At 37.6% G+C, this 21,800-nt stretch overlaps 1 protein-coding gene across 1 annotated transcript in view; it reads right to left on the bottom strand.

Moving 5' to 3' along the window:
• Positions 1-540: 540 nt before the first annotated feature.
• Positions 541-21,800, bottom strand: part of LOC132774583 (uncharacterized) — a 196,708-nt gene continuing 175,448 nt past the window's right edge. The window contains exons 19-21 of the mRNA XM_067467513.1: positions 12,882-13,088; positions 1,824-1,971; positions 541-819 (exon numbers count right to left, since the gene is read on the bottom strand). Coding sequence (XP_067323614.1) covers positions 791-819; positions 1,824-1,971; positions 12,882-13,088 — 384 coding nt within the window. The 3' untranslated portion in view covers positions 541-790. The remainder of the gene's footprint in view (positions 820-1,823; positions 1,972-12,881; positions 13,089-21,800) is intronic.

Here is a 21,800-nt window from a genome sequence, read left to right as displayed (position 1 = left end):
TAGAACTAGAAGCAAGGCTATGGTGTGTACTGTTTAGGGGTTACACAGTCTCCACTTTGTGGAAAATCCAGGATAAAAGCATCTTGTGCAATTACGAACCAATACAACTAATTCTGAGAGCAAAATCTGACAATTATTCATTTGCTTGTTTGCTTGAAAGATTTCTAGGTTAGCTTCTTAAGGCAATTTATATGCCTATGAAATACAATCAACCTTAAAATTACAGTTAAACAATTCAGTAGTCAGCATTACACATACATTTTTATTTAAACAGGTAAGAAATATTGACAAAAACCTGCTAACAGTGCAACACCAACAGTATAAAACAGGAAGTTAGTTAAAATCGAATGCCATAAAACATTAGGCCTTAGGCCAGTGGTTCTCAACCTGTGGATCCCCTGGTGTTTTGGCCTACAACTCCCAGAAATCCCAGCCAGTTTATCAGCTGTTAGGATTTCTGGGAGTTGAAGGCCAAAACATCTGGGGGCCCACAGGTTGAGAACCACTGCGTTAGTCAAAGAAATGAATTTAAATTGTGCTCGCCTTCTATAATGACTTACTACCAAGTATGAATAGAATATCTTCTGATTTTTTTCATCAATCTGTTTGCAATCCTTAGATAAAGCTCAATGTTTGTTCAACTTTGGTTTTAAAATCTAACATTTAAAGCAAATCCCCTTGTAAGCTGTAAGAAGTACAAAACACTCAACACATGAACAGAGTTAATCCCTTTTTGAACTGTACAGCAGATCATTGCAAAGGGAGATATGAAATTATACTTTTTAGTCCATTAGCTCTTTTTAGCACCAGCAAGGTCACCTAAAAACAAAAAAGAAATGCATAAAAGTGTTTAAACCATACTCATCATCATCATTCTCCTTTTTATCTTTTAGAATAAAGTCATATAGCTTTTTGCCTGGTAAAATGTAGCCTGCATGTTTCAATTGCTTTGATCTCCTATAGGAGGAATGCATATATGGCCAGTATACATGGCTCTCACCGATGAGGAATAGAGCCTGTGGTCAGGATGTGGTGCACCAAAGTGGAATTTTGAGTAAGCCATTTAAAATATGCTACAGCTATGTTACCCAACTTAATATTCACCATTTTAGATGAAGCCATACTATGAGGAGAGACTAGACATTTTGTATAAAGAACATCTCTATGAAGAACTTAAAATGACAGAATCATAGAATCATGGGGCTGGAAGGGACTCCAAGAATCAACCCCCTTTCATGCAAGAAAACAGAATCAAAACATCTCCAACAGATGGCCATTCAGCTTCTACTTAAAAACCTGCAGGGAAGGAGACTCCACCATGCTCAGAGGCAGCATATTCTACTGCCAAACCACTAATCTCTCTTCAGGAAGTTATTTCAGCTAATAATGTTTAGGTGGAATATTTGGAAAGCCCTTTGTGTTAAACCATGGGGAATTGCTTCCATGTCAATTATATGGTAAACCCGTCCTGCATTTTAGACTAAGAATTGATGGAGTTATCACCAAATAGATTTAGTACCTTGGACAGTTTGACCAAGGTTGGAACCAAAACTCAAAACAGATACCTTTTTGAATTTAGATGGAACTCACTCGCCACCATTGAATATAGCATTAAAGTGTAAACTCGAACTTTGAAAGAAATAGCCTGTGTTTAATTTTGTTTGCCCTTTTCCTGCATGTGGCTTTCTGAAATACATGAACTTTGGGTGACATAGGAGAAACTTTTCTTGCCAAACACAAAGAGATTTTGTTGAGCTCTACTGCTGAAACAGTTTTGCATTACCTCAGAGTTACAAGATAGCTGTAGTCACTGAAAATAATACCTTTCCACCTTGCTGTATTCTTCTTCCTTTCCCTTAGCTTGATCTCTGAAGAAGTGCTCAGCGTATTATCCATTTCACTTATGTGCTCCTGAATGGCTGTGTTCACTTCATTATATACCAAATTTATTCCACTAATGTCACCGAAAGTCTGAAAAATACAATATTCAGATGCTTTAGCTGTGGCCCAGTCTAGTGCAATATCATGTGAAAAGAAGCAAAAATAAACAGACTCTGGGCATTTATTTATTTGTATGCTTTAAAGTACAGCTTAGCAGCTCTTTTGTGTGTGAAATTTGGTGCTGTCATGCCAATAACCCAGATTCATAGCAATATACAATTTGGGTTTCATGGTTGGATTCCACTCCTGTGCTTTGTAACAATTTTTTTAACAGCCCTGCCAAAACTCTACAGAGGCAAAGCTATTTGAAAGAGATTCACTAATAATATCTACCATGGCAAACAAAGGCTTAAATACATATGAAAGATGAATTCACCTAGTTTTTTTTATATACAGCTCCAAAACAAATATATTATAGTAGAACTGTGTTTCTTGTGCTCAGGCATTTTTTCCCTTGTAGGATTTTTTATCATGTGGAAAATAATAAGAGATCTACACCAAGTAAAATATTTCAAGGGGAAAAGCTATCACTTTGGGGAGACACTGACTATAAAAATATTGTCGGCGAGCTATTCACATTCAGAATATGACTCTCATCATCCATTGTCATATTGCATCTAGATGATGGCCTACAAGCCCTGCTGGATAGAGACTGATGTGGTAAGTCAAGAGAAATATAATTGGAATCCTTCTTAACTAGATGAAGACAAACATAGAGGTAGATGACTCTGTCACAGAACTAGACGATCTACTTGTATAGAGACTGACCAATTAAGGCAAATCTTCTATCCTGGAAAAATCGAACAAGTAAGACTGGAGTTAAAGCTTGGCCAAGACATGCTGATTTTCACAACATAAATCACAAAGTAGTCTCAGCAAATATACAGATCCAGTATTTCACAGATCTTAGGACTAAATGACAAGAAATGCATTGGCTGGCATGTTTTTGGTGAATTCCAGCTAGAGCAGACCCATTCAATGCACTAGACATATTCAATAGAACATTCAACACTGTTATAAATACATTAGCAACAGCCACAGCTGAAACCTCTGACCTGAATTTCATTGATTGGTTCCAAATAGAAAGGTCCTATTGATTCAATTACTTAATAGTGAGTCAAAATGTAGGATGATTCAATGGACTCCTTTAGTCAAGGTTAACAATAGGATTTGGGATAATAGTTGTTTTACTCCTACATAAAAACATGAAGGGCCCTGATCTGGGCATATTACAGATAAATGTGGCTTTTTCTTTCTTCCAGAGATCCTTTGCTGGCAGTTTTTATTTCAAAATCTCAACCTCCTAGTACAGAGATGGGGGGGGGGGATCCCTGGTTGCCAGTGGAGTTTCTTCTCTTTTGTTGTCCTCTATACTTTGCACAATGGTCCTCATCTGCATCAGAGTGGCATGGTCTTACTTGAAAGTAAAACACAGAATGACCTTAAATTTATACTGCATGGTTAGCATACATAATTCATCCCTCAATTAAACTTTTCCCAGTATAAATCTGCTACTGCAGGAACCTGAGACTGTCCTTGGGAGTTGGAAACTACATGTGTGGTTGACCTAAATTGACTGAAAATAATAGGGAGGAAAATCGTGGCTTATTTTGTTCCCAGAGGCCTGGATGAAATATTTCAGCTATTTTTGCCCTGTTTCATGTGACATGAAGTTTTTGCATTTCCTATACAGTTTTTGATCTCTATTAGTAGTTCAGAAATTTGTTGGGGAAATTCATTTTTGTAAAACTAAGTGTAGTTTCGCCATCTAAATAATGTACTTTGGGGGCAAAATCATACAAACAAAACAATTCTGCAAAAATATACAACTTCTTATTTAAAAAAAAAATACTGCGGGAGTTGGAAAAAAGGAGAATTGCACATAATGTTTCTCACAGGAATATATGCCAAAAAAAAAAAAACCCTGCTAATAACTCATTCTCAAATTGCCCCCTCCCCGTTAAAAATCAAATTGTCCCCTCTAGAGTGTTCCATGTTGGGAACTAGGGCCCTAGAACTAAATTTGAGAGTCAATTCAAGAAAGCACAGAACAAATTTGACACATGACACTGAACAGCCCATATGAATGGCCTGATCTACATTAAAATGGTCATAAAAAGAAAATCTTAGCATCCCAGAAGAACTACTGGAACAATTACAGTTCAAGACAATGACCATGTTTCTGTACCCCGTCCCCTCCCAAATCATGCAGGTCAAGCAGTGAGGGTAGTGGGCCACCAAGTCCATTGTCTGAAACTGTTATGTCACTGCTCTGCTGCTACATTACCATTCTGTCAATCCATCGCCAATCCCTCAAAGTTATCAGCAGCAAAAAGGAAGCTACAGTGAATGGGAGAACTTCAGATTCCTTTCAATACCACCCCTCTCTCCTGATACTCAGGTGTGTAAACATGAATTCATGCTTGGCTGTTTTCCACTGGAGGCCAACTCCCCCCCCCCCACTCCAAAGTACTAGGGGTCTGCAATTTGACAAAAAACCATGCTGTTTTGAGTGTCTGGTTTTCAGCCCCCAGTGGCGCAGTGGGTTAAACCCTTGTGCTGGCAGGACTGAAGACCGACAGGTTGCAGGTTCGAATCTGGGGAGAGCGCAGATGAGCTCTCTCTATCAGCTCCAGCTCCTCATGCGAGGACATGAGAGAAGCCTCCCACAAGGATGAAAAACATCAAAACATCCGGGCGTCCCCTGGGCAACGTCCTTGCAGACAGCCAATTATCTCACACCAGAAGCAACTTGCAGTTTCTCAAGTTGCTCCTGATAAGACAAAAAAAAAAAAGCTTCCCCTCATTCCATTTTGAGAGTGCTTCTTGAATTCAGAAGAGGTTTCTGTTTTCATTCCAAAAATATTTCGTGCATTGCCTCCAATGGGGAAGGTTTAGAGAATAATTTCTCTGTCATTGTTAGGCCTATTAGCAAAAAATCTCACCTCAATTCTAGGCCATACTTACTTCTGCAAGTCTGTCAGTTTTCAGAACATTTCACTAATCCACTAATATTTTGGAAACTATAAAATTTTACCATAACATTTAAAAAAACACAAGAGAGGGTACTGGGAATTGAAGTCCCAAGTGCATGCCACAAGAAGGGAGGAGAATAGACACAGTCAGCCAGATCTCTGATTGGCTGAAAAGGAAAATGAGAAACACACAGAGAGAAAAACCTCAACTTCCATCATGCCTCAGTAGGGAGAACAAAGATTCTTCAATGTTTGCATAGCACAAAGTGCTGCTAGGAAAGTGGGTTCCCATTTGCCTCAAGCAGGTTGGGGGGGGGGGCGCTTCAGGAAGGGATGGAGGAGCCTGTTGGGGAAGAAAGCAAAGGAAGAGTAACAGCTTTCCTGATTAGCAAGGCTGCTCCGCCCATAGACTGCCACAGGTAGAGTCAGTGCTGCTCGCTCAATTCCATAGGTTTCTATTAGCCCTCATTAGTCAAAAAGATCCGGCTGCTGAGATTTGTTCTGGCAAAGGCTTCGGCTGCCCCCCACCTGGCTCATTTTCATGGAATCAGCAGCGGAATCCTCCAAACCATCCAGAGCCCATTTTCAAAAATGATAAAGTCCTACTAAGCACTGCATGGCACATGAGAACAATGCTACACTACTTGTAACATATAAATAAATATAATTATATGAGTTCCAGAGTGACTTAAATTTATATTGGGTCTGGTCTGCATAATCCCTTTAATTGATATTCCTATAATAATAAAGTTTATTACACATCATATTTTATACACTGCAACAAATTTGCACATAACAAACTACAATAAACTAAGTATAAATATATTTCAAATGTGTTGATATTGGACACAGTCTGAGCATTAAACTAATTGATGCCCAAGTCATTGCTTCTGAAAGTGACTCAATACCAGTAACCTTTTAATTAATCAACATGGTCCAAAAGTTCACTTCACACTGTAATTATAAAACAGAGCAAAAATTATAATTGATGCATTTTATCAATCTGTGTAGCTGCAAGGTACTTTCTGAAAAGGTTATATTTTTGTTTAGGTAAACTGAAATGATATTGCTTTGGTGCTTATCTTTGACTTTATTTTTTAAAATTGAATCAGCAATAAGTCTGATAAATAAATATTGCAAACATTCATCTTTTAAAAGGATAGTTTAAAGAAATATGATGTAGTAAACTTAGAATGAGCAGATTTTAAACACCCTAAAGAAACAAGATCCTGTTTGAGCTTGGTCAACCTGGTTAGTATGTCAATTAGATCCTGCTAATGAATCCAAGGTACTGTCAGCTATATTTTAGAGGAAAGCTCTGGCAAAACTACCTCTGAGTATTTCTTGCCTAAGAAAACACTGTGAAATGCATAGAGTTGCCATAAGTTGATAGGTGACTTGACGGTACATTCACATGAAATGAATTAGCTAAACATTCTAAACAAACTTGTCTCTTTGGTAAAAAGACTCAAATATGCAGGATTTAAAATATTGCTAACATTACCATGTATAAATATGTAAGGGGAAGTCATAGGGAGGAGGGAGAAAGCAGAACAATGGCTTCAAATTACAGGAAAGGAGATTCCACCTGAACATTAGGAAGAACTTCCTGACTGTGAGAGCTGTTCAGCAGTGGAACTCTATGCCCTGAAGTGTGGTGGAGGCTCCTTCTTTCGAGGCTTTTAAACAGAAGCTGGATGGCCATCTGTCAGGGGTGCTTTGAATGTGATTTTCCCACTTCTTCACAGAAGGCTGGACTGGATGGCCCACAAGGTCTCTTCCAACTCAATGATTCTATGATTCTACTCTTCATTGTCATAAACTAACTTCTGTTCATTTTATGCCATGGATATGGCCTTAAAGGTTCTACCTTGCCCAAGCATTATTGTCCAAATAGTATGAAATTGCCTCTGAAGTGTGCCCATTTTGTATATCTGAAGCACACATAGCAAATAAAATGTTTCAGATTAAAGTTCTCCAACCAGGTGTGCCTCTGTACCCCAGAGCATTGCCATGAATGAGGAAAACAGAGAAATAAATGTATCCGAAGAGGTTCTGTGTGTGTATGCACAAGCTAAATCTGGGAAGGAGAGTCAAAATCTGTATTCAAAATATAAATAAAGTCATGCCATTTAGTAGTCTCACTTCCATAGTATTTATTTAATTAGTTATTTGATTTATTTATACCCTACCATTCTCCCCACGAGGATTAAAGGAGGATTAAAGGCACACTCACTATTGTAAAATGTGTATGTTTTCTGAGGGCAGTTTTATATGTCCTTGTCAGATCCCAGAATAACGCATAAAAGCATGCGACCCTTCCTTTGATAAACACATGGATTTCTCAAACAGCCACAAAACATTCAGTTTTCTTGAGATTAAATATCTGAATATTGCTTCTGAAGGAACAGCTGTCAGCTTAAATCTAAAGTCTAGTTTGTTTACCGATCGTATTTTATATTTGTTAGGAAATGACACCAAATGGCAATAACATTGCAGAAAGTGTTCTACTGGGGAATATACATGCCCTTTGGTTACAGTGTGCATATCTTTATACATAATGCCAGTATATTTTCCCTAGAATTATGTTAAATATGTAAAAAGCCTTTCCTCATAAAGGTAAAAAAGCTAGATGAATCCCAGCTATAATTTAGCATTAGTGTCAAGACAGTTTCAGAAAATAAGCTCCACTTACTGCTTCATTCTTTTTAAGTGTCACTCAGCATACTATATCTGATCTTGCATTCCAAATAAGCCTAGATGATTTTATTCACTTTTCAAGACGTACGGGGAACCTTAAGCATCATTTGCAGCATATGGATGGATGTAAACGGCTTCACGAAGTAATAGGCTAGTTACCTAAACTGTCTGATCTTATTACCACTTGCTCTGTTTCAAGCAACTGTAGTGGAGGAGGGCCTCCCTTTCATCTTCTATCTGTTTAGAGTAGCTGGATCTTTTTGTTTTGTTTTTCCTGGATAAAAATCATGCTGTCAAGGGGAGGGGAGGGGGCTGTTTCTGAGCAATTTAAGGCTTTAGTTGCTCTTTAATAAGAAACTGATTTCTCATTGAATTAAAACCACTTATCTTTGTCCTCTTAATAAGAAAGCAAGTCAGCAGAAAGCAAGATAAAAATCACCACACTGGTGTTATCAAGCTTGTGATAGTAACAGCCTATGCCAGCATGGGTTCCAAATGCATTTGAGATGGTAAGACATCAAAATGTTCCATTTATCATCACACAAAACAGTTAGGAGCAGGAGGAGGAGGAAAGGAAGGAAGGAAGGAAGGAAGGAAGGAAGGAAGGAAGGAAGGAAGGAAGGAAGGAAGGAAGAGTGTGGGATGAAGATGTACTTATGTTCCCCATTCATTGCTATACAAAACTTTTAAAAAAAAACACAGGATGGGAGGAAGATTTATTTTACCAAAAAATAAAATTAAAAAAAGTGAAATATGATTCTGTGAAGAACTCGATGCCTGGTAGTTTCTCAGAATATCACTGAGTGGGAACACTTCTCTGTCTCTCTTCGTTCAACCTTTTTCTCAAATAACATGCACATTTTGTGAACTTTTTGTTTATTCCAACAGGTGGTTGATAATTTTAACAGAAATGAGAATACATTTGAAGTCTCTCTCCTGTTGTGTATATGTCAAACACAGATCTTAAAACATCTCATAAACTCTTTTTTCCTATAAAGAAACAAAGGAATATCCTATTGAGTTCCAGTGTGTTCTGTTGACTTACCAACAGACTGACATTAAATATAAACACAGTTTCAAGTTGAACAAACATCATTAAAGCACAACTCTGTTGTGTTTACATAGTCAATAATCCATGCTGATTCTTTTTACTATCCTACCCAATTTGTAGTCAATCTACTCCTTTGAGCTTCATGCAAATCTACCATTTGCTAAAATTTATGATACTGTGCTTCAGTTTTCCATTTGTGGCTGAATATTTATTTATTTATTTATTTAAAACTTTTATATGCTGATCTTCTCTAACCTCCGTAGAGGGACTCAGACTGGCTCACAACAGAATTCAATAATAACAATACAATATAAAAACAATATACAATAACAACAACTTAAAAATGCATATAGATTAGATTTACCAATAAGCCAAACTGGCAAGATAAAATCATGTCCAATTCAGTCCATGTGTGTGATCGATAACTATGTTCTGCAGCCAGTCTCAACCATTACTCTGGGAATGCTAAAAATATGAATAACCGAACCATTGGTTCATGCCATCCAATACAAGGTCTGTCAAGGTCTCCTGGAATCGAGTTCATGAGTCGGCATGTCCATTGGTTGTTTTTTATTTGTATTGCATGCCCTGCTCATCTTCTTTTTGCCTCATAGATTTCATTCACCACGTCATGCGCCCCAGTTCTTAGATGCAGCTCTTTGTTGCTGGCCTTATCTCTTGTTGTCATACCACACATCCTTCTTTCCATTGCTCTCTGAGTCACCACCAGTTTTCCCTCCTCTAACTTTGTTGTTGCCCATGTTTCAGAAGGGTATAACATTGCCGGTAAGACTGCAGTGTTGAGGATATCTGCTCTGACCTTCATTGGCAGCTTATAATCTGTTAACACTGTCCAGTTTCGATTAAAAGCCGCCCAAGACGCCTTGCATCTTTTTTTTCCATTCGCCATTTGTCAAATTATTTGACTGTACTTGTTGACCAAAATATACATATTTAGTCACTTCCTCAATTTAATCTCCATTTATAATGATGTGGCTCATTTTTTATCCATTTTGTTTTCTTCAAGTTCATTTCCAGTCCTACTGATTTTGAGAGTCAGGCTAGTTATTGGGAGACCATGTTGTAAATCCTCTGGATTTTTGGCAAAAAAAGAAGAAGACACAATTGACTGTGAAGAGGAAATGAGAAAATTGTTCACCGCAAATTGAAATCCTGCCTTTCCAAAGGCTTTCCAAAGTCACCACAAACAGTTTTGGTGATATTATGTCTATTTGACTCAGGCTTCTTTTTATGTATGGATGTACTATCTACCTCACTCAATACTATCAGGATGTTTTTCTTCTCAACATGTGGTTTGACTTCTACTACCTGCACTTTGGAATTGTATTAGTTGTTATAGAAGTCTTCGCATATCTGTGGAATTTCCAATCTTTTTAAAGACTTATTTTTCTCTGCAGTCTCTCTTAATTGTGTAATCCAATATTCATCACAGTCCACTTGCAGGCACTTTCTAATTTTATTGAAGGTTTTTGTATTCCTCCCCCTTTTGCTTTTCCACCTGCTATTCGCTGAGCTCTGACTGCCATTAAATGTTTTGTGTCTTGTCAGATTCTTCGAATCTTCATTGGAGGGATGGGTTCACTTGAAAAAGCAATAGTTATTTAACTTTTCCCACAAATATTTCATAATCTTTGTTGACATTGGCACTTCAGATTGAGAGATTGGTTTCTTCCAGGGGCCGATAGTGTGGCTGAATTAATTTTCTTTTTAGGCAGTTTCTTTCTTCTAAGGATACCAATTTATCTGCTGAAGTTAACTGTTATTGAAGAATGTATGAGTTGATGATCTGAGTCTGTACATATGATCTTTTCACTAATAACAGAAATTACTGAATATTCTTTTTGTACATAATTTTCCTTACTATTCGGCTACATACGCAAACCAATTCTAACCATTTCATCTTTGATGCTGGAAACCACACACCCTTTTATATTAATTTTAACAGTCTTTCTTGGAAAAAATGGGTTTTATAGATAGAGTTTGCATCCTATTGGTTAGACCCAAATAAAGTAAACTCATTCATTCAATTGCTGAATGGTAAGCCTACACAGATAAATCCCATTCAGTCATTCTCAGGACTAACAATAACATTCAGGCCAGTATTTTAAATGATCCTTATTTCTTCATCTGTAACATCACATGCCTGTTTGCACAATTCATGAATGAAAGGTTATTGTTGTTTGTGTGTGCGTGGGGGAGGGGGGTTGCATCATTTTTGTGTGGTGTAAAAACAAAATTAAAAAATGATAGAAAGTTGAAATGACAAATTGGAGGGAATGGACCCTTGAAGAACTCAACTAATAACTTTTCTCCAGCTACAAAAACTGGCTTTCAGCAATACCCTTTGCCTCCTCAGATTGTGCCAAATGCAATGTTAACCATGCATTTAAAATAAATAGCCTAGAAGATGCTGACACATGCTCTTTTTGCTAAAAAGAGAGTTCGACTTCAAATGAGTTTAACATGCCGTACACTACATAAATAGCCAACATTCTTAAATCTAAAATATTCATACTCCCATGACTGATGACCAAAATACCTGACACAATTGCTTCTTCTGCCATACTATATCTCTCTTCAATTCTACAGTATCATGTTTTTAACTTACTGAAAATTCATGTTTTTCCTTAGTACAACCCACCTTTGATGGACGGAGTGGGGAAGGGGGAGCTATAAGAAAACAGCAATAAAAAGTTGGTTGTACTTCCGATCTACTGAAAACAATGGGACCTGGGTTACTCATGACAGCTCTGCTCCATTTATTTCTAATGCATTTCATTGTTATCTCTTTCTCAGTGGTTATAGCAGGTTTGATGTAATGTAGTGTATGCTCCTTCAGTATAGTGTATGCTCCTTTCCTATAAAGTTATGGTTACACGTTGAATTTCAAAGGATTTTCTTATGTAGGGGGTATGCGGAGGTTTGCCACTCTCTTCTTTTAAAAGTATAGCTTTCAGTAGGTACCTGTTATTCCTTCATTGTCCCCAGACTTTAAATGAAACTAAAATGAAGAAAACGTTTATATACATGTTAAAAATCAAATAGCTGCTTGGTAAGGTATTTCACATCAACATGCATACACATGCATACTTTGAGTATTTGTTTACTTTATGCATCTTTCTCCCTCCTCTCAATTTTATTTTAAAATGGCTTATTACAGTTATATCTCAAGGTTACTCAAAAATTCATCAGTATTCCAGTTATAATTCTTAAAATGTAACTTTTACTTCCACATTGATAAAAGCAAATATTAAAATGCCAATAGCTCCCATTCTATAGTCAGTAGTTTCTATGTCAATTGGATGGTACATCTATTTCGGGTTTTAATCCACATTTTAAAATTATCGAGGTGTTGAATGGTATGGGATTAGCACCTTGGACACTTCTTTAAAAATTGGACTAAAACCTGAAGTGGATTTATGGTCCCACTGTCATGGAAACAACCACAGGCACTGACAAGAGTATTAAAAAAAACTTCAATAGCAAGACTATACACCTCATGTAATTATAAAACTGACTAAACAACTCAAAAAAGTATTGATTACAACTCAAAAAGTACTTTTTATGCTATAATTGCAACATTATGTACTTATGCCTTAGATATTTTATAAGGAATTCATTATGTGAAATTCTTTATTTGTAGCTAGGTATTTCCATGTTCTGCCTCTGTCATTGTGAGCATTACACTACAAGAAAATGAGAAAACAAAATACCAGTAAATGCTTGTGCAGCTCAGTGTTTTAGCTTGACCATTCTTTCTGTTTATTGGTGAATATTGGCTCCTGTGGAATATTCAGAAAGGCATGATTCTGAACTCATTGTTCACTTGCATCAGTAGCATTTACCCATTGGAATCAGACCACCACATTTGCAGATTTAACTTTTTGGATTTGATTATTCACAAATTTGATTAATATGGTCTCTCTGGGACTCTCTAGCTCCTCCAGGGTGAGTGCATGGTCGACTTGCCTCAGAATCCAGGTCCTCCAAGATGATTCTATGGTCATCTTCCAGGAAGGGAGTCAACTTGTAAGACTTAGAGATTCCTAAAGAGGTATTCCTTCAGGTAAGAAACACATTTTTATTTGCAATATTTGCACTTTCATGAGGGTGCTGTGCTGCTAATTTCAACAAAATTGTAGGGCCTACTGTATATTTCTACCACATTTGAAAAGATACATTTGAAAACTTACTTCAACAATAGCACCTGTGGGCATTCTCAGAAAATGTCTGTACAGTTCTTGGTAGCCTCCAAGATGAACTGTGTATATCATGACATGAACGGTGATGCCTCCAGAATCTCCTGAAGATTTCATTATTTCATCTTGATTACTGACGTTGCTGCTGGACATTCCAGGCTTCTTGGTGTGGTTTTTCCACATATAGTCATAGACCACCACCTAAAGAGGTACAAAACATTTGGCTATTCAGTTTTGTAAACAAGAGCTTAATTAAGAGACTCGGCATAGTATAGTGATTTGAGCATTGAACTATGCCTCTGGAGACTATGGATCAAATTCCCACTCAGCCATGGAGACGCACTGGGTTACTGTGGGCAAGTCATATTCTCTCAGCATCAGAGGAAGGCAATGGCAAATCTCTGAATAATTCTTGCCACAAACACCATCATCATCATTAGTAGTGTCTCAGCTTTTCTCCAGATTTGGACTCAAAGCTGATTATAAGAATTAAAAAGACGTTAAAAATCCCAAGGATAAAAAAGTTAAAACATGATTAAACAATAAAAATAAATAAAGTCAGCTTAAAGCATACAGTATGAACCCCATATCCACAGAAGATACTTTCCTGAACCTACACTGGAAACAGCAAACCAGGGATAAAAACCAACCATACTGAATTGAATGATTTCAGCTGGAGTCACATAGTCACACAACTCTATGTAGTAACTTTCTTACCATAGAATAGCACTGGAGGGCCTAGCACATTACCAGAGAGGACATATCTTATTGAATGCAGTTAAGTGAAACTATGGATACTGGTTCCTTGAGTTCAGGCATCATGTTGTACATCATTAAAAAAAAAACACTGGCATAACTGGTAGTATAAAGCCCTATGATGTTCACTTCAAGATCATCAGAAATCATAAATGACTTGAAGGCACACAACCACATACTGTACATACCTTCCATTGGTTCAGACTTTGAAGGAGCTAACCAAGGTACTGAATCCATTTTCTGAATGGGGTTGACCTCTTGGACACAGAGCAGTATCATACCTGTCCAGTTATGGTTTGGCACCTTGGACAACTCATTTAAATTTTACCTCAAAGCCCTGAACTGGAAGTTGCCACCTTATTTCTCTTGCTTTTTATTTCTCTGCTCCTCACATCTCTCACCTTTCCTTGTATTCAGGAAAATTGAGGAATGAGAAAAGCCAGTTCCCAAGGATTTCTTGTCATCTTTTCCCTTTCTCGGCATGTAGGCGAGGGAGGAACAAAACAGACTTCTTGATTGTACATGGCTACAGAGCCTCTTTGAATATGTGCAGAGAAGAAAGAAAACAGTTGGCAATCCAGAAGAAGACAATATCACTATAATTATGCAGTGGGTTAAGTAGAGGTTTAAATTTCTTCTCCTAATGTACGGCCACTGATATGTCTCTGGTTGCAAGGGGTATGCATGATGTATAAATCAACCACCACTCAGAAGAATTTTTCATCAGCCGCTCCACAACTGTGGAATGACCTGCCGGTAGAACTCTGACAGCTGGATCATCTGTCTGAATTTAAGATACATTGAAGACCTAACTCTTCCAGTAGGCCTACCCAGACAGTTTTAATGGTGAATTTTAAACTTCACTGTATGTCTGGTTTTTGCTTTGTGTATTTTGATATGTATTTTATAGAGGTATGTTTTAATATGTGTATTTTCCAGATGTGTTTGTTTATGTTTTAGTAATGCTGTAACCCACCTCAAACCATGAGGAGAGGTGGGCAACTTCTTCTTCTTCTTCTTCTTCTTCTTCTTCTTCTTCTTCTCTTCAGCCTTTATTTGAACCTTCTCACCATCAGAAGAATGTTTGAAGAACTCCAGAAATTCCTTGACTCCACCTCTAAAGTCATTTTCTCTGGGCAGGTATTTGATCTTTAAAATTGGTTATTGTGGAAGAGGGGCCTAAATATCCTTAAGCCATCAGATCTCATCTGATCTTGGTTGCTAAGCACAGTCAGCTCTGGTTGTATGGGAGACCACCAATGACTACTGTAGGCTACATTTCAGAGAAGGGAACTGCTAAAACTACTTCTGAGTTCTTCTTGCCTAAAAAACCTGTCACATTTATGCAGTTGCTAGCAGTCAATTGACAACTTGAAGGTTGTGGAAGAAGACTGTAGTTTCTTTCTTATCATTTTTACTGATGTGTTTTCATTTATTTACACACTAAATCTCTACATATGTTGTAACTGCTTTAATTTATATTTCTATTTTGTTATTTTCTGCTTTTGTCAAATGAAAAATGCAAGCATAATAAATTAATCCAAAAAAACAAAAAAAAACATGTCTATATGGGATTAGTGAGTTCAGAATGTATATCTGTTAGAATAGTTTATATCTAATATGTGCAGAATAACCTGGAGTAAGTACCAAGGAGAATCTGCTGTCATCTAAAATCTCTATCATTAAGTTAATCAAAAATGTCCACTTCTCTCTTCATAGGTCAAATGTGACTTCATAAATCTGCTGAGACAGACTAGACAAGAGATGGTGCATATAAGACATGTCAGAGTCACTGAAGACAGCTATGATCTAGATTCACAGGAGCCATCAAGAGACCACAAAAATGCCAGAGCACCATCCAGTAATCCTTAAGTGAATTCCATCTTTCAGTGGGAAAACAAATTAAGTGCAATAATTCAGTGATAAGAGGCAGGCCAAAACAGGTTCAAAATGCAGAATATTTCACAGCATTGTTTAATTAAAACAGGAGCATAGTGCTTTTAATTGCACTGTAACCATTTCAGGCTGAAATTAAGTTGATGCAAATGTCCTTATAGTTGATTTAAGTTGCTATAATTACAAAATATTCCGTGGATTGAACACTGAGATAACACTTGAAGGGGCTTTCCAGTGTGTATCATCACCTCCTTCTCTCTGTCTAGTCATTGGTCCTCAGTTTTGTGTCAGTTCATAATAGAAGAGGAAAGGAGAAAACTCTTTAAATTGAAATCTGACTTTAGGAAGCTTAATTTTCCATATAATGCAGTTTCCTTCTAAACAAACCCATATTTAGTCATTGTTCTCCTGAATCAAAAAGGGATTTAGTAAAGATTCAGATGTTATTTCCAGTTCCAATTCAAAGAGCTAGTTATCATCTTTAAAGACATAAACAGCTTGGTTCCTGCCTATCTTCATGACTACACTCCTCCCTATGAACTGATGCAGGTTCTAAGATGTGGGGGAGGCCCTCCTTTTGGTCCTGCCACCGTCACAAGCATGGGTGGTGGGGACAAGGGAGAGGACTTTCTTGGTGGTGACCCTGTGGCTTTGAAAGTCCCTCCCCAGGGAGATTAGACAGGCCCCTACACTGTCCTCTTTTTGTAGGCTTTTGTAGGCTTGATTGATGTGGCTCATCAATCAAGCTTTTGAGAATATTTAGCCCCTAGTTGTCCAACATAGTCGTCACACATCCTGCACTTTATCCCATGCCCTCACTCCATTACTGCATCTGGCACTTATTTTATTCCAATGTTTACATCCCAGCCATGGTTCCAGTAATTTACCACCACACTTAGAGAATAGCAGCTTAATTGAGTCTGAAATTATGTTTTTATATATGCGTGTGTTTTATTTTATTGTATTTTATATTGTGTTTACTTTTATGTCTGTTTATAGGTACTTTGTGCCTTCTGTAAGCCGCCCTGAGTCCCTTCGGGGAGATGGTGGCAGGATTGTTGTTGTTGTTGTTGTTGTTGTTGTTATTGTTATTATTATTATTATTATTATTATTATTATTATTATTATTATGTTGCATGGATTCTAAAAACATTTGGAAAGATTTCTACTTTTGTAGGATATTTATTTACTGTAAGGGGAATTTCCCCAAATATTGTTGCCATGTTCATTGTTCAAAATACCTAGACTGAGTTTTGATGGAATCTTAAAGACTGAGGATTCATCCTATGGGAGGAACAACAAAGAAATATTTTCTTCTAGATGCTACATTTTACTAATAAAAATTGCACCTGATGAAAATTCTGCTTTCTTTAAAACTCTGGCTTGAGAGAAGTCTCAAATATTTTAAAGATGTACCAAAAGTATAACACTGAGCATCACTATGAATGAGAAAAATTTCTAATCACCTAACATTTTTTCCCAGTTCCCAATACACCCTTACCTTGTCTTCCCTTTGAGAAAGTAAGGTGAAGGGGTATTGACAACTGGATTAATTGGTGCTTCAAAACTCTGAATATGAAATGCAACATGGTGACTGACACCTTCATTTCTTGTACCTTCCTTACAAGAGCTGAAAAACTGGCTTTGCTATAATCCATGACATCATGGTTCAGAGTCACTAAAAGTGCTATACTAAGAAAGATTACAAAAGGGAAGAGAATGAGTCCCTAGGCTAATTTATCTGATCTATATATTTCCAGCTAGCTTCCACTGAAAGATGGAGGCTCCCCTAAAAGGATAGTTTACCTACTGAGAAAGGATCCTAGTGTTCACTGCCTAGAATGTTGTGATTAGATATGGAAGACACAACATCAGTTCTTTACTCATCTCCTCAATGTACCAGACAGACTTGGGAAGTCACTCTCAGCTACAATTACCTCACAGGCCAGAACATTGCTCTGAGCAACTTGGAGGAAGTGTGTGTGATGCAAAGGCAACCGTAGGTCACTGCTGTTACCATGCATTATCAGACATGTGTCTGTAGTCTACATCTCTGTCTTCAGGGTATAAACTCTTTGTGAACATAAATGTATGGGGAATACTGTTACCTAAGTGTACTACAGAGAGGATTTACCACAGTGATTTGGATTCTATTCTGCCAGGCTGTTTTCTGAATGGTATAGCTGGCTCAGACATTCTCATATTTGCCAAGATACTCAAGAGAACAGTATGCGCAGTTTCGGGACAAAGTTTGGCTAGAAAGTGGGCTTCAAAAGCAGGACTCCAGAATAAGTCCACCTGAATTTCTCCCAGTAGAACTCTTCCAAAACTACTCAGACAGCTTATTTGTCACTAAATGAGGCCCCTTTCACTCTGTCCCTATATCCCAGATTATCTGCTTTGAACTGAATTATATGAGTATCCACTGCCAGATAAAAAGATAATCTGGGATCTGATCCTGGGATATAGGGGTAGTGTGGAAGGGGTCTAAATCTAGAATTGCATGCTTGTGGTTCTCTAGAAAGGTCACTAAATTGTTGAATTCTAAGACAAATGTTAAGGTAGAAACCAAAACTAATCAAAAAGAGGAAGAAGGAAGAGGAGGGGGAAGAGAAAAAGGAAAGTTTTATCTTCAAGGGATAGTTTCCATGTCTATCAAATAAAGTTAGTTATTTCTGCTCAAAGTGTATGTGTGTGTGTCAGGGGGTGGGGAGTTCAGGTTTGTGAGGCACTTTAAAGTCCTTTATGGAATTGATACTCCAGGGCTCTCACATCAACTGATAGGTGAGATGGTGCTGCTTTGATTTAGATTACGGCTGCCTCCTCTTCACCTTTCCTGTAAGAAGCCCAAGTCTACCCACAGGATGAGATGGCAGAGGAGCACCTAAGTCTTCATGGACCATTTAAAATACTGGAACTAACCCTTCAATAGAACGTTCACAACAAGAAAAATGTTTTTAAAATTAGTTTTCAGCACAGTCTAGAACAGGGGTTCTCAAATGAAGGCCCACAGGCCAGATGCGGCCCTCCAAGGTAATTTACTCAGCCTCTGGTCTAAACTTTAGACTTAGGGTCACCCTAAGTCTGAAACAACTTCAAGTCACACAAGAAGAAGAATAATCTGAATTAACTTGACTATCTGATCTGCCAAAAGCAGGCCCACCATTCCCATTGAAGTACTAGTCAGTTTATGTTGGTTAAAATTGTTCATCATTTTAAATGCTGTATTGTTCTTTCATGTCTTTTTGCATGAATATATCTGCAGTGTGCATAGTAATTTGTCCATGTTTTTTCTCAAAATATAATCTGGCCCCCCAACAGTCTGAGGGACTCCAACTGTTTAAAAATTTGAGTATCCCTGGTCTAGATTTTCACCCAATATGACAATAAAGATGGAACCTTTCCTTTATTTTTGTTCTCTTTATTACATTTTGTGCTTTTAATAAATAAGGCACAGCTTGATATCACTCTTACTCTGAATATGCATCTTGATCTACATCTGAACCTATTTCCACATACAAGGAGGAACCCCCCCCCCCCCCAGGACAACAGATGATTGAGGAATTCTGTCTAATGCTAGATAACTTCCTCCTCTTCATTCACTGGCTTTGTTGTTGTGATGCGCAGGATGCTGTCTACCTTGTATAGCTGCCCATAAAATATGCATCATTTACACAAGAAATAGAAGTTTATCTCTGCAATCTTAGGGTTGAAAGAGGCCACAAGAGCAGGAATATACAATTACTGCCATCTTTCAGGATGGCCCCCCAATCTCTGTTTAAAGACTTCCAAAGGAGGAGAGTCCATCACCATCTCCGGCAGCTGAACACCTCTTATAATAAAAACATTCTGCCTAATATTTAAATGAAATCTCTTTTATTTTAATTTGGTTCCATTGATTCTGTTCTAAACTCCAGACCAGTGGAAAACAAGTTCACCCCAACTTCCACATGACATACTACTCTTAGTAGGGGGTTATGTCTCAAAATCCTTTTCAAGACTCGCCTCTTTCCACTCAAGGCCCTCAAATAGGACTTTCACTGATAGTGTTTTTATGCTAATTATTTCAGGTCTGTGTAGCTATGAGGAAACACCTTGAGAACATATTTAGGAGTTAGGAGATATCCTTCTGAATAAATAAAAAATTGAATCATAACTAATATGGCAAGCAGTGCTGTCAGATAACTTCATTAATCTCAAGCAAGAGTTCAGTGCTTGAATGCCTGTTACTCTCCAAAGATAGGTACTCAGAGAAACAATGCACTTATATTTCTGAAATGGCACATTTTCTGCATGAATAACTGGCTATGAGTTTTTAGGTTTAACTGGAGGCAAATAAAAATGTGTGTTTATTAGATAATATTTATTTATTCTTGACTTAAAATTTTCAGTTACAGAAAAACAACCTCACCAACTAGCAACTCATTTTCTGAAATATGGGCTAAGTAACAAGTTGTGTTATAATTTGAGACAGTAGTACATCTATACCTAGAACAGCCATATGGTTACACTGGTGAGTCATCCTTAAAAAATGTAAAAATAAATATAAATGTATTGGACCATATTTTACATCAGCTATTTAGTTACTATATTTAACAAAGTAACCACTCCTGACCCAGCCCCACAAGTGTGACAGAAATTCACCAATGCTCCAATTGCTAACTGAATGGGTCTCCTTTTCTCCTTGCACCTCCTCACCGTACAGCTGGTGCCTAATAATGTAGGTTAGTGGGAGATGCCATGGACTGTTCAGGATAATATGCAGTTCATTTATTAGAAATAATAAAATAATGATCGGTTGGAAAGGGGAGAGTGAATGAAATATTGGGAGTAAGTGGTGATTGGTGTAATATCTGAATCCCCAATTCAACAGGTCAAGGGTCTGGAGTGCAGGTATGAATTAAAGGAGAAGTTTGTATTTTCACTTCTCCATGAAATTTACATACATCCCAAGTCATCAGATTCATGAGGAAGTGGTATATACTGGGCATTTCATCTTTGTTGATATATCATAGCTCTAATAAACCCACTGCAATGTAGACTCTAAATTCACAGCCTAACAATGTACTGAGTCTCCATACAGTCAACTTTAGTCAGAAACATGCATGCCGACATGAATGTAGATTGCAAGATATTACCTGGGTCATATCTGCACACTCTTAAAAGGAGATATACATAACCCCACCAACAAATCATCAGTATAATCACTGATTCTGTATCAAATCCCACAAGGAAACAATACAGAACTCCCACCAGCTGCTTTCAGTCAAGGTAAAACAAACTATAAAAAACCTATGCAAACTATAAAAAACCTATGCAAAATCCACAACCCTCATGGCCTCTCTGTCTGTGTCTCAATTTAGACTGCCAGGACTCTTAAAGCAAAATTTAGAACTGCACAGTGGTATGTGATTGTAATCTGAACACATAGCACATGCTGCTACAAAATACCTTTGCCATTTCTTTATGCAGATGTTCATGCTTTATGGCTTAGAACTACATTCCATGACATTTAGAAGGCTAAATTTATACTCTGTCTTTTCTGCAAAGCTGGGATTCAAGGCAGCTTACATGATAAAAAGAAATACAAGCAGAAAGAAAGCACAGCTAAGACATAGAAAAATTTACATTTAAAACAGCGTTAAGCTGTCTTCGGAATTAAAACAGCAGTTTCAAAGGAAGGATAAAAGTAGTACAGCACATTAAGGAAAGCCCTTTTCTTGTGAAACAGCCAGTTCTCCAAAGTCTATTGGAATAAAAAGGGCTTCACCTGCCAATGGAAGGACAATCAGATGGGGACCAATTTAGCCTCTTAAGAAAGGAGTTCCATGACCACTGAGAAAGCACTTCCTTGTGTTTCCACCAAACATGGTTGTGAGCATCTCCTCCAAGGATCCTTGGGCGGTTTCAGACAGCACCAAATTGAGTGCTTTAGGCAGGGGCAGCAAAACAAAAAACAAAAACTCGGGACCTGAGAAGATGTCCAGATACAGACCTGTTCGTCCTGAGATTTCTGCCTCCGTTGGCCACACTTGGTGCTTTGTCATGGGATTTTGCAGCCCCCAAGATGGCTGCTGTGGGACTTCTGCCAGAAATTTTGGCATTTTTTTAAAAAAAAACTTAAGATACATACATGTGAAGATGGGAATTATTGTATAAGTCCCATTCCTGGGTTATATAAGCTGCAGGGCCATCTGTGCAGACAGAGTGTTGTTTCTGGATTATACATGTATGTTCTTGATTGCTCTTATTGTGAAAGGA

This window comes from Anolis sagrei, chromosome 4 (genome assembly GCF_037176765.1).
Source record: "Anolis sagrei isolate rAnoSag1 chromosome 4, rAnoSag1.mat, whole genome shotgun sequence".
Lineage (NCBI taxonomy): Eukaryota > Metazoa > Chordata > Lepidosauria > Squamata > Dactyloidae > Anolis > Anolis sagrei.
Note: the sequence above shows the minus strand (reverse complement) of the source record. Positions and strands in the feature narration are given on the sequence as shown.